Source organism: Oncorhynchus kisutch, linkage group LG21 (genome assembly GCF_002021735.2).
Source record: "Oncorhynchus kisutch isolate 150728-3 linkage group LG21, Okis_V2, whole genome shotgun sequence".
NCBI classification, from domain to species: Eukaryota; Metazoa; Chordata; class Actinopteri; order Salmoniformes; family Salmonidae; genus Oncorhynchus; species Oncorhynchus kisutch.
In genome coordinates this window covers 799,878-812,641 of record NC_034194.2, presented here as the reverse complement: position 1 = coordinate 812,641, position 12,764 = coordinate 799,878, and the positions used below count along the sequence as shown (strand labels likewise).

The 12,764-nt window shown below is 44.9% G+C and overlaps 1 protein-coding gene across 1 annotated transcript in view; it reads right to left on the bottom strand.

Moving 5' to 3' along the window:
* LOC109876149 (papilin-like) overlaps positions 1 to 12,764 on the bottom strand; it is a 33,341-nt gene that overhangs the window by 15,141 nt on the left and 5,436 nt on the right. The window contains exons 6-7 of the mRNA XM_031800091.1: positions 11,207 to 11,337; positions 1,832 to 2,140 (exon numbers count right to left, since the gene is read on the bottom strand). Of these exons, the coding sequence (XP_031655951.1) occupies positions 1,832 to 2,140; positions 11,207 to 11,337 (440 nt within the window). The remainder of the gene's footprint in view (positions 1 to 1,831; positions 2,141 to 11,206; positions 11,338 to 12,764) is intronic.

Sequence of the window (12,764 nt, the reverse complement as noted above, 5' to 3'; positions counted from 1 at the left end):
ATAGGGGACAGCCTTGTTTTACTCCTCTTGACAGTTTAATACTTTCTGAGAAGTAGCCATTATTTACTATTTTACACCTAAGATTACTATACATAACTTTAACACATTGTATAAGAGATTCTCTCAAATTTAAATATTCCAGGTATTTATATATAAATTCCAGTCATACTTTATCAAAAGTCTTTTCAAAGTCAGCTTTGAATACCAGGCCAGGTTTCCCTGATTTTTTTCATAGTGTTTTATTGTTTCCAGTATAGTTTGTTGATTGGACTAAATCGTTTTTGGTATATTTAAGTTTGTTTTCACTGTATTAAACTAAGCATACATTGCATACAACCTTGTTGATTTGACGATGTTTCAATGTTTAAGAGGAAATGGTGCTGGAATAGCAGAGGCAATGCTCCTGTTTCCTTTGTGCTGACTTGCTTAACTCCATGGTTCTAAAAAAGGAAGTTGTTTAGTAAAATGGCAGAAACATGAACTTGCTTGACCATGCTGTAGGCCATGTAACTGTTTGTTACATGCAATATTTATTTGCTTTGTTGACTTCACAGGACAGATTTTGCCCTTCCGGTTTTGTTATGAAACAAATGTATGTCTAGTTGAATTCATTCCACCACTGTGTGACTGATGTCTTTTTCTTGTCTTTGCCTCATTGTAGATCAAGGTGGCGTATGAACGAATGGGTTATAGTGCAAACAAGACAATTATCACAACAGGGTGTAATATGCCTTTTTTTACTGGCTTGGTGGGACAATACCATTATTGCGATACTTGGTAGTATCGTGGTAAGGAAACAAAACACGAAGCGGATTGATATTCTTTAGGAAAACAGCCCTAATGTTGGAAGCAAACATCATCATGTTGTCATCCAGAGTCACATTTTGATATATTTTCCAATCTGTAGCATACAATATTTTCCGTGGTTCTGGTACCGGTTCCGACTGACATTCTGGCGTATAAATAGATGTGTGGACACTGTAGATGGAAATGGCCTGCATTGAGCAATAGCCCTGATTGCAACAGCCACAGTAATATATTTTGTTCGTCTGTGTGATGTAGGATGTGAAATCTGAAACTACTTGAGGCTGTGAAACTACTTGAGACTGTCCATCAACTCCTGATTGAACCCCATGTCACAGCCACAGACAAATCCTTACATCTTAACAGAGCAGGAGAGAGTGGGTTGATCATTATAGCATATTCAGAGATCGATTTATAGCCATAAATAAAATAAATATTATTAGATTTTAAACAAAAAAAAATCTTTGTCATTGATGGATGAGTATAATATGAAATGAAAGATGTGTTCCTAGCGAGTTCAGGAAGCCAAACTAGACCTCCGTGTAGCGTTCACAGCGGTGGGATCAGATGTTTTGATCAAGAGGGACCTTAAGAAAATATGTACATTTTCTCTAACACTAAACATGCAAATATGTATTTTTCAGTTATAAGGAAGGTGAAATCTTATAGTTAGTGGATTTATAATTTGATTATACTATATTTAGAAAGCATATATGTCATTTCAGGCCCCTCTATTGACCATACTGGGACCAGACCTGTGTCAAATACATGAAAGTATTTGAGACTAGATGTCCTTGAATTAGTTTGGAGTATGTACTTTTGGGACTATTCCATTGGTACCGGCTAAACTAAATCCATTGCAACTGAAAGTATTTGAAAGTATTTGACATACATTATGTATTCGACCCAGGTCTGACTGGTAACCCACCACACTTCCACAGCCACCCTTTCGTCTTATAATCATACTAGTAATAATATCGGTAACAGTCTCACTATACCGACCATACTGGTCCCCCCAGGTACCCACCACACTGAAGCTGGACACGCTGTACTCGGCACATCCCTGCTGGTTGCAGGCCTGCTGGCTTTCCGGCCTGGGCAGTTGCTGGGAGACGCAGTAAGAGTCATCCACTACATGGGGTGCCATCGAGTCCTGCACCATGCACTGCACGCTGCGGTGCTGGGTGCCACCGTTGCAGGGGGCCGAGCACTCGGACCAGGCGCTGTATGTGTAGGCATACGTGAGGGGTTCGCGGTAGCGGAGGTTGGCAGCGGGAGCAGGAGTGGCAGGCGCCACATCGCGGTCCATGCCAATGATTTCTCCATTTCTCACAGCCTAGAGAAGGAAAATATAGGAGGATTACATGGTCAAACAACATCCCTGAACAGATGACACAGTTATATGCCCCCCTACAACCTCCCTCCCATGCTAGTTTTGGTTATCCTCCCTACTCCCATCCCCAGGACAGGCCCGGGACACTCCTGCCCCCGATGGCAGCCCCAACCCTGCACCAGGAGCCACTCCAAGTCCTCCTGTACACACCCAGAATGGGGCTTTGGCAGCCACTCCACACTAACTTTAGCTATTATTATTTTTGCTTAATCACACTAGACCTGAATCAAACGATGAAACCAGCTGCCAAACGCTTTCTCAACGCAACGTTTGTTTTTAGTCAGTATAGTAATGTTATTGATCTGACAGTTTCCCTATCTAATTCCCTACTTTCACACTGACATAGTATAAACAGCTCTACACTGTCATGGTGAAAAGTCAGTAAACAACACTATGCTCATAATGTCTTAGTAGGATCAGGTTAATGTGTAGGCTACAATCTGGGATCTGGGAATAATGGTCATTTCAATTGTTGAACCATTGATTCTATTCTTGGATAATATTACGTATAAATGTACACAAGTATTCCTTTGTCATGCCTCATCTGAACAGGATCAGATGGTGACAGGGATCACAGCAGGGTCGGAGAACCAGGGAAGACCAGTCTCTGAAGGCGCAGAAGTGAACTTTTGCAAATACAACACTTTATTCTCTCTGTGCAGTAAACACTGGACAAGCAAGAAGCTTCAAAGACTGAAACTAATTTAAGGCAGTGTGACAAACTTCTAAAGTTGATTTCAAAACTGTATCAAGGGTTGATAGAGGCTTTTCTCAGTGACACAAAACATGTAAAACAAAAATGTGAGGAAGACCTGAAAGACGCTAATGATGATGAATGGATACAGATATGTTAGAATGCCCAGTCATGTTCATATCTCAGACATAAATTACTGCAGTTTAAGACCATCCATAGAACGTACTATATGCCAGTGAAACTGAATATCATGCACTCTGAAATGTACTTCCTCTGCTGGAGGTGTTAAACACAGAAGGGAACATGTTTCAAAATGCTATTTTATTTATCTGTTATTTTACCAGGTAAGTTGACTGGGAACACGTTCTCATTTGCAGCAACGAACTGGGGAATAGTTACAGGGGAGAGGAGTGGGATGAATGAGCCAATTGTAAACTGGGGATTATTAGGCTATGGTCTTGGAAAGGCTGGCTGAATTCTGGCAAAGAGTCTGTTCTTTTATCTCAATATATCTACAGATTCTCCCTTTAACCCGTTTTTGTTTGGTTGGAAATGTTGATACTGGCGACTTATCAGAAGAAATTGTGTAACCTAGCATTTATTACAAGATTTAGAGTGTATTTAGGCAATCCCTAGCTGCTGGGCTGCTCAGTCCTGGCCCTGGAGGTCTGCTGTACTGTTGTCACTCTGGCCTTGGCCTAACACACCCAAAACCAATAAAGAATGTTTCACTAAGATCCTAAAGCTGAGTGGGGTGTGTTGGGGCGCTGCAGGGCCGTGGACCCTTAGGGACAAGACAGGGTAACCCAGCTATATTGTGTGCAAGTCAAAAGAGCTCTACTGTACTATTAGGCCATTGACATGAATTGCAGTGCATTCAGAAAGTATTCAGACCACTTGTCTTTTTCCACATTTTGTTACATTACAGCCTTATTCTAAAATGTATTACATTGTTTTTCCCCCTCATCAATCTACGCACAATACCTCATAATGACAAAGCAAAAACAGGGATTTTTAGATTTTTCTTTGCAAATTCATGAAAAATAAAAAACTTAAATGTCACATTTACATAAGTATTCAGACCCTTTACTCAGTACTTTGTTGAAGCACCTTTGGCAGCAATTACAGCCTCAAGTCTTCTTGGGTATGACACTATGAGCTTGGCACACCTGTATTTAGGGAGTTTCTCCCATTATTCTCTGCAGATCCTCTCAAGCTCTGTCAGGTTGGATGGGGAGCGTCGATGCACAGCTATTTTCAGGTCTCTCTAGAGATGTTCGATTGGGTTCAAGTCCGGGCTCTGGCAGGGCCACTCAAGGACATTCTGAGACTTGTCCCATAGCCACTCCAGCGTTGTCTTGGCTGTGTGTTTAGGGTCATTGTTCTGTTGGAAGGTGAAACCTCGCCCCAGTCTGAGGTCCTGGGTGCTCTGGAGCAGGTTGTCATCAGGAATCTCTCTGTACTTTGCTTTAGATGGCCTGTGAGAGGGTCTGCAGAGAAAAATGGGAGAAGCTCCCCAAATACAGGTGTGCCAAGCTTGTCGCGTCATACCCAAGAAGACTCGAGGCTGTAATTGCAGCCAAAGGTGCTTCAACAAAGTACTGAGTAAAGGGTCTGCATACTTATGTAAATGTGATATTTCCATTATGGAGTATTGTGTGTAGATTGATGAGGGGGAAAAAAACAATGTAATACATTTGAGAATAAGATTTTAACGTAACAAAATGTGGAAAAAGTCAAGGGGTCTGAATACTTTCCGTATGCACTGTATACACGTACTTCCATTCATTTTTTCAACTGGTACCGGGGGAACTTCAGACGAGTGAGGCCTGTGGGCTCCTAGAGAAAAACAACCAACATGTTCGTGAGAGTCTCACCTTTCTACAGAGAGGTCATATTAGTGTGTAGCCCAAACTGTTCGGACACTTACTGACAGCAGTTGGCAGATCGGCTGAACCGACTTCAGACAAGTCCCAAGATGCATAGTCCCAAGATGCATAGTGCAAAACAGAGAACACCATCATGTTCGTGAGAGTCTCATCTTTCCATAGAGGGATGTAATAGTTTGCCAACCGTTTGGATGCAACATATGATTTTGTGAGAAGCCCTATTTTCGGGATGCCTCATGGTTTGACACCTTTCACCAAAGATACATCAGTCCGATGGATTGAGATACATCCAATGCAAAAATGATATCTCTAGCTTAAAATGACAGGTTTTTAATGGGGATTTTTTATTATTACGCTAATTCGATTTCTACAGGGAACGGACGTCAACTCTAGGGGGTACAATTGTATGTTTTAGTGCATCTAGGGTAATTAGGAAAGCTGATTGTATAAGGGCACAAGGCAAGACCCAAATGCAGACACAGGAGGCAGGTGGTTGAGCTCCGATATTTATTAAAAACAAAAGGGGTAGGCAAATGGTAGGTCGGGGACAGGTGAGCGTTCATAAACCAGGTCAGAGTCCAAACAGTACCAGGCGATAGGCAGGCTTGAGGTCAGGACACGCAGGGGTTCAGTGGTCAGGTCTGAGTCCAAACAGTACAAGGGAATAGGCAGGCTCGAGATCTGAACAGGCATAGTGATCAGGCAGGCGGGTTCATAGTCAGGACAGGCAAGGGTCAAACCCAGGAGGGCTGGGAAAAAACAGAGACTGGGAAAAATAGGAGCTAGGAAAACGCTGGTTGAACGAACTGGCACAGAGACAGGAAACAGGGATAAATACACTGGAGATAATAAGCGACACCTGGACGGGGTGGAGACAAGCACAAGGACAGGTGAAACAGATCAGGGCGTGACAGTTCCGCCACCTGGCGTCCTACCTGGGCGCATACCTGGTTGACCAGGGTGTCAGCAGTGGAAGTCGGTGATGAGTGCTGGATCCAGGATGTCTCTCGCAGGAACCCAGCACCTCTCCTCTGGGCCGTAACCCTCCCAGTCAACCAGGTACTGGAAACCCCTGCCCTGTGGCTGAACACCCAGGAGGCGTTTCACCATGTAGGCCGGATGGCCATCGATGACATGGGAGGAGGGGTGGGCCTGGAGACAGAAGACAAAGGGCTGTGAGTCACGGGCTTAAGACACATGGAAAGTAGGGTGAATACGGAGGGTACGGGGTAACAAAAGATGGACAGTAGTGGAACTGAGGACTCAAGAGATGGGAAAAGGGCCAATGAAACGGGGGGACAATTTGCGGGACTCCACCCGAAGGGGCAGGTCCCGTGTGGAGAGCCATACCCTTTGCCCAATGCGGTAGCGGGGAGCTGGAGTCCGGCGACAGTCCACCTGTTGATGATACCTGGAGTTGGTCTTGAGACGTGCCGCCCGAGCCCTTCTCCAGGTACGTCGACAGCGGCGGACAAACATCTGGGCCGAGGGTACATTGACCTCCTGCTCTTGTTCCGGGAAGAGTGCAGGCTGATACCCCATAGAGCACTCAAAAGGGGAGAGTCCCGTGGTTGAACAGGGAAGGGTGTTCCGGGCATGCTCCACCCAGACCAGTTGTTGGCTCCTATTAGTGTGGTTGGTTGAGACCAGGCATCTTAGGGTGGTTTCCAGGTCCTGGTCAGCTCGCTCCAACTGGCCGTTAGATTGGATAGAATCCGGAGGACAGGCTGGCCGACGACCCAATAAGGGTGCAGAACGCCTTCCAGAACTGACGAGAACTGAGGATCCCGGTAGGAGACCATGTCTACAGAGAGTCCATGGATCCGGAAGACGTGCTGCACCATAAACCGGGCTGTCTCCTTGGCAGAGGGTAGTGTGGGGAGAGGGATGAAATGGGTGGCTTTGCAGAACCGATCCACTACCGTCAGAATGACAGTGTTGCCATCAGACGGAGGGAGCCCAGTGACAAAGTCCAGAGAGATATGGGACCAGGGACGATGAGGGACTAGTAGTGGCTGAAGGAGGCCAGAAGGAGCTTACTGTGGAGTCTTGTTCTGAGCACACACAGTGCACGAGGTGACGAAGGCAGAGACGTCAGGAACCATTGTGGGCCACCCAAAATGTTGTCGGAGGAAGGCTAGGGTACGACGGCAACCTGGATGACAGGTCAGCCTGGAGGAATGAGCCAATTCAAGGACCCGGGACCAGTGTGAGATAGGGACAAACAACCGGTTAGCTTGGCCCTCTCCAGGTTCAGGCTGGGAACGTTGTGCCTTGCGGACCAAGGCTACAATACCTCAACCCACTGAAGCGACAAGGCACGGAGAAGGGTTTAGAAGACAATGGTGTGGCAGAGGAAATGTACAGGCGGGAGAGGGCATCAGGCTTCACATTTTTGTGAAAATGGTGAAGTTGAATCTTGTAAACAATAAGGCCCACTGGGCCTGCCTGGTGTTAAGGCTCTTGGCTGTAAGTAGATATTCCAAACTCTTAAGGTCAGTCCAAACCAAGAAAGGCTGTTCGGCTCCTTCCAGTCAGTGCCTCCACTCTTCCAGTGCTAACTTGACCGCCAGGAGTTCTCAGTTGGCTACTTCGTAGTTCCTCTTTTCAGGATTGAGACGATTGGACAGGAAGCACAGGGATGGAGCTTTTGGTCCTGGGCAGATCGCTTGGACAGGATGGACACCACTCCAACATCAGAAGCTTCGACCTCTACCACAAATTGACGGTGGTGGAGGTGAACCGCTGCTTCAGGTCCACGAAGGCTCAGTCGACAGCTGGAGACCAAGTGAACGGTACATTGGGAGACGTGAGTGCAGAGAGGGGGACTGCTAGGGTGCTGTAGCCTCGAATGAAACGGCGGTAGAAGTTAGCGAATCCCTGCAAACGTTGTAACTGCACCCTGGACTTAGGTTGAGGCCAATCTACCACTGCTTTCACTTTTCAGGATCCATTTGGACATTTCCATCAGCGATGACATATCCCAGAAAGGAGATTGTAGAGCGGTGGAACTCACTTCTCGGCTTTCACAAACAATTTGTTCTCCAGGAGGCTCTGAAGGACTTGTCTGACATGAAGAACATGTTCTTGGGCAGGAAAAAACAGGATGTCGTCAAGGTAAACAAAAACAAAACGGTTTAGCATGTCCCGGAGCACATCGTTTACCAGGGCCTGGAAGACAGCGATTCTTGGTGAGTTCAAACGGCATGACCTGGTACTCATAATGTCCTTTGGCTGTGCTAAATGCTGTCTTCCACTCATCTCCTTCGCGTATCCGAACTAGGTGCTAGCCATTCCGAAAGTCCAGCTTGGAAAAAATGGTGGCCACCTGGCGAGGTTTGAAAGGAGAGGAGTGGTAGGGGGTAAAGATTCTTGATTGTTATATCATTCAGACCCTGGTAGTCAATGCACGGATGCAGGGTCTTGTCCTTCTCCACAAAGAGAAGAATGACCGGCACTGGCAGGAGATGCAGATGGACGGATGCCTCCAGTAGCTAGAGAATCCTCAATGTACTCATCCACGGACTTGGTCTCCAGGCCGGATAGGGAGGAGATCAATGGCACAATCATAAGGACGGTGTGGGGGAAGAGAAGTAGGCATGTGCCTTACTGAAGACCTCCAGGTCATGGAACTCAGTGGGAATGGCAGAGACATCTGAGGCTTTGCTAACATCCCAAGGGTGACGTCTCAAGGACGGCTGTGCCTCTTTAAGGCACTGAGAATGACAAAACGGGCTCCAACACAGGATGGAGCTCGTGGTCCAGTCATTAACAGAATCCCAAAACCACAGGAAAAAAATAAAAAATAAATATTTTTAAATTGATGAGGAGGAACTGTATGGTCTCATTGTGGTTTCCTGATATCCGTATATGAACGGGCACTGTGCTATGGGTGACTCTTCCAATATAGCGGCCATCCAGTGCCCTTGCATCCATGGGGACAAAGAGAAGTTGAGTGGGAATACCTCATTCCGAAACCATGCTAGCATCCATAAGTCTGTGTTGCCCAGCAACATCCCCAAAACATCACTGCTCTAGAGGTGATCTGCATGGAGGAATGGGCCAAAATACCAGCAACAGTGTGTGAAAACTTTGTGAAGACTTACAGAAAACGTTTGACCCCCGTCATTGCCAACAAAGGGTATATAACAAAGTATTGAGATAAACTTTTGTTATTGACCAAATACTTATTTTCCACCATAATTTGCAAATAAATTCATTAAAAATCCTACAATGTGATTTTCTGGATTTCTTTTCCCTCATTTTGTCTGTCATAGTTGAAGTGTACCTATAATGAAAATTATAGGCCTCTCATCTTTTTAAGTGGGAGAATATGCACAATTGGTGTCTGACTAAATACTTTTTTGCCCCACTGTACATCAGCCCCAGAGTCAATGAGCACCCAGAGAGCCTTAGACTGGTCTCCCCACAGCAGAATCACAAAAAAAGGTGGGCGGGTGATGGAAGTTAGGGGACTCCCAGTCTGGCTCACCAGAGTACTTGTACCCACTAAATAAAATGGTTTCTTAACAGGGCAAGTGGCTATATAATGTCCCACCCCTCCACAGTATAGACAACAGTTCGAATTCAGCCTATGTGAGCGTTCCCCCACCGATAACCTAGCTCTTCCCAGTTGCATGGGCTCAGAGTATCCAACTCTTCCCAGTTGCATGAGTATCCAACTCACTCGTCGCCGATGATTCTCGGGGAACCTCGGGTGTTTTTGAGCTCTACCCTGAAATACACACGTCGGGGATTTACGGTTTCCTTAGGACGTGTGCCAGCATCAGCAGACGAACCCAACGTCCTTTCACACCGGCATTCTCGTAGGCACCCATCAATCCTAATCACCAGGACGATGAGGGAATCGAGGGCCCGTGGTGTTTCCTGAGCTGCGACCTCATCCTTTATCCCATCCAACAGTCCATGGAGGAAGGTGTGAGCCTCTAGATTCCAGGAACTCTTGGCGGCCAATGTGCAAAAATCTACTGCGTAGTCTGCCACACTACGGGAGTTCTGATGTACCAGCAGTAGTTTGAGCCGCCTCCCACCCGGGCACCGGAGAATCGAAAACCTTCCTCACTTCTGCCATGAATTCCTCCAAGCTATGGCACACAGCGGATTGCTGCTCCCACACAGCCGTTGCCCAGGAAAGCGCCCTTCCAGACATTAGCGTGATTAAAACCGCTATCTTCGATCGGTCCGACAGGAACGAAGAGGGCTGGAGTTAAAAAATGAGGGAGCATTGGGGATGGAATACCCAGCATCTACCAGGATTGCTTACATAGAGCTCCGGAGGAGGTAAGTGTGGTTCTCGGGGAGCCAGGGTAGGTTGAACAAAACCACTAGTAGTAGAAAGATTACTGGGTGGTTGGGAGGTCTCAGATGTAGTATGCTGCCTATGAGCTAATTCACAGATTTGCTCCATAATAGCCTTGAACCCTTGGTCGTGGCATTCCGTCAGGGAATGAAGCCATTCCAAAAGGTCCCTCAGTAGCTCTTCATGCCTCCCAATGGTGGCTCCCTGCTGGGAGACAACGTGACAGAGCTGGTCCAAGTCTGCTGGGTCAGTCATGGCCAGTTCGTACTATCATGACACAAGGCGAAACCCATATGCAGACACAGGAGGCAGATGGTTGAGCTCCGATATTCATTATAACAAAAGGGGTAGGCAAAAGGCAGGTAGGAGTTCAAAAACCAGATCAGTCCAAACAGTACCAGGAGATAGGCAGGCTCGAGGTCAGGACAGGCAGGGGTTCAGTGGTCAGATCAGAGTCCAAACAGTACAAGAGGATAGGCAGGCTCGAGGTTAGAACATGCATAGAGGTCAGGCAGGCCGGTTCGGCGTCAGGACAGGGAAGGGTCAAAAGCAGGAGAGCTAGGAAAAAACAGAGACTGGGAAAAACAGGAGCTAGGAAAACGCTGGTTGACTTGGTAAAACAAGACGAACTGGCACAGAGAGACAGGAAACACAGGGATAAATACACCGGGGATAATAAGCGACACCTGGAGGGGGTGGAGACAAGCAGGTTTTTTCTTTCTGCTTGCATTTATGTTGATGTATTTTAGGTAATTTATGTAATTCATGGCTCATCTGTAAAAGAAACCTAAACATTTAAAATTATACATTTCAGTGAAAGGGGATAGACAGATACAAAGACATGTATTGCATTTGTGTTTAAGGTGCTGGCACTTTACCCACTAAAACAGCCCCATCTATTTTGGTGTGTTGCCGTCATCAGAAAGATAACATTTCTAATGTATTTTCCAATTCAACAAGCAAGTTGAAGTAAGTACTTACCCGGTGGGCACAGATGTCGATTCAACGTCCATTCCACGCTGGTTCAACGTAATTGAATTGAAATGACGTTCAAACAACGTTGATTCAACCAAAGTGTGCCCAGTGGGAAAGTACTAACTACTAACCCTGCAGATGCCGTTGATACAGATGTCACTGCGCCCCACATAGCAGGGTGTCCCGTCCACCACGGAAGGCCTGTGTCTGTAGAAGAAGTTCTCTCCACGGGGGACGCAGTTCAGCTCACATGGGTTGGACGCTTCACAGGTAAACAACAAGGACATTAGTATTTCTTTGTGTATGGGTAATGTGGTTATGGGTAATAATCCATAGTGAAATGTTAAACTATTATTTGCATCAATATTACAGTTTTATTCAATAGCTTTTCACAAGTATGAGGCACATTTTGACAACACTTAGTACAAAAGTCAAAACAGATCATCAAAAAGGCAGTTGTTTCAAAATTCTAAGCACATTTTCAATTGACTAAGTACAACACACAAAATCATAGTCACTTTTACACCTAGAAATACAGGTTTCGCATTGGAATATGTGTTCATATAGAGTAACTGCTTATCACAATGCAATGCTCACATTACTTTTGATATGATTGTCTATATAATTTTACTGTGAAATACCACGACATCATTGATTTAATCACCGAAACACAACAATGATTTTTTCACATTTTAGTTGTTTTAACAACCAGTTAATCCAATAGCAGAAAATACAAGACACACGTTTCAAAATTGCCCTTTGAATATAATATACTACAGTACTGTAAATTACAGTGCATTACACTGTTTTAACATTAGGCAATACACTTGCAACACCTACATAAATTGACCCTTCAAAAGGTGTGATCAAAGGTGTACTGTTACCTAGCTAGCTAATATTAGCTGGCTGGCTCCGTAGTTTCCGTTATTATTCATATTCATATCCCAGAGCCGTTTGTTTTTCTATTTAGAGCCTATTGTTAGCTAGCTAACATTGAACCTGGTTGGTTAGCTCCGAGCATTTTCATGCAGGGTAGTAATGAATTGAATTGTCACTGTGCTCATTGTTGTTTAACTAGCTAACGTTGGCTGGCTGGCTCATTAGCTAAAGTTACGTGACATGTGTGATCTTACACGTTGTTTACTAGGTTCATTGTTTACCTAGCTAGCTGCATGTCTTAAGCTAAAGTGTACAACACCCATTGAATATGGCCGGTGTCGGTAAACATTGGCACTTTACAGTACTGTAGCATAATCCATTCAAAGGGCAATTTTTAAACATGTATCTTGCATTTTTTTGCTATTGGATTGACTGGTTGTTAAAACAACAAAATGGAGAATATAGCATTATGTCATTATGTTGTGTTTTGGTGATTAAATCAATGTGCTCGTATTTCACAGTAAACATATTTTGGATCAAAGGTTGAGCAGTGGTAAAAGCAGTGGTGTAAAGTACTTCAGTAAAAATACTTTAAAGTACTACTTAACTAGTTTTTCTGGGTATCTGTACTTTACTATTTATATATTTGACTACTTTTACTTCACTACATAACTTAAGAAAATATTGTACTTTTTACTCCATACATTTTCCTTGACATCCAAAAGTACTCATTACATTTTGAATGCTTAGCAGGACAGGAAATTAGTCCAATCAACCGAACATCCCTGGTCATCCCTGGTCATCCATGCT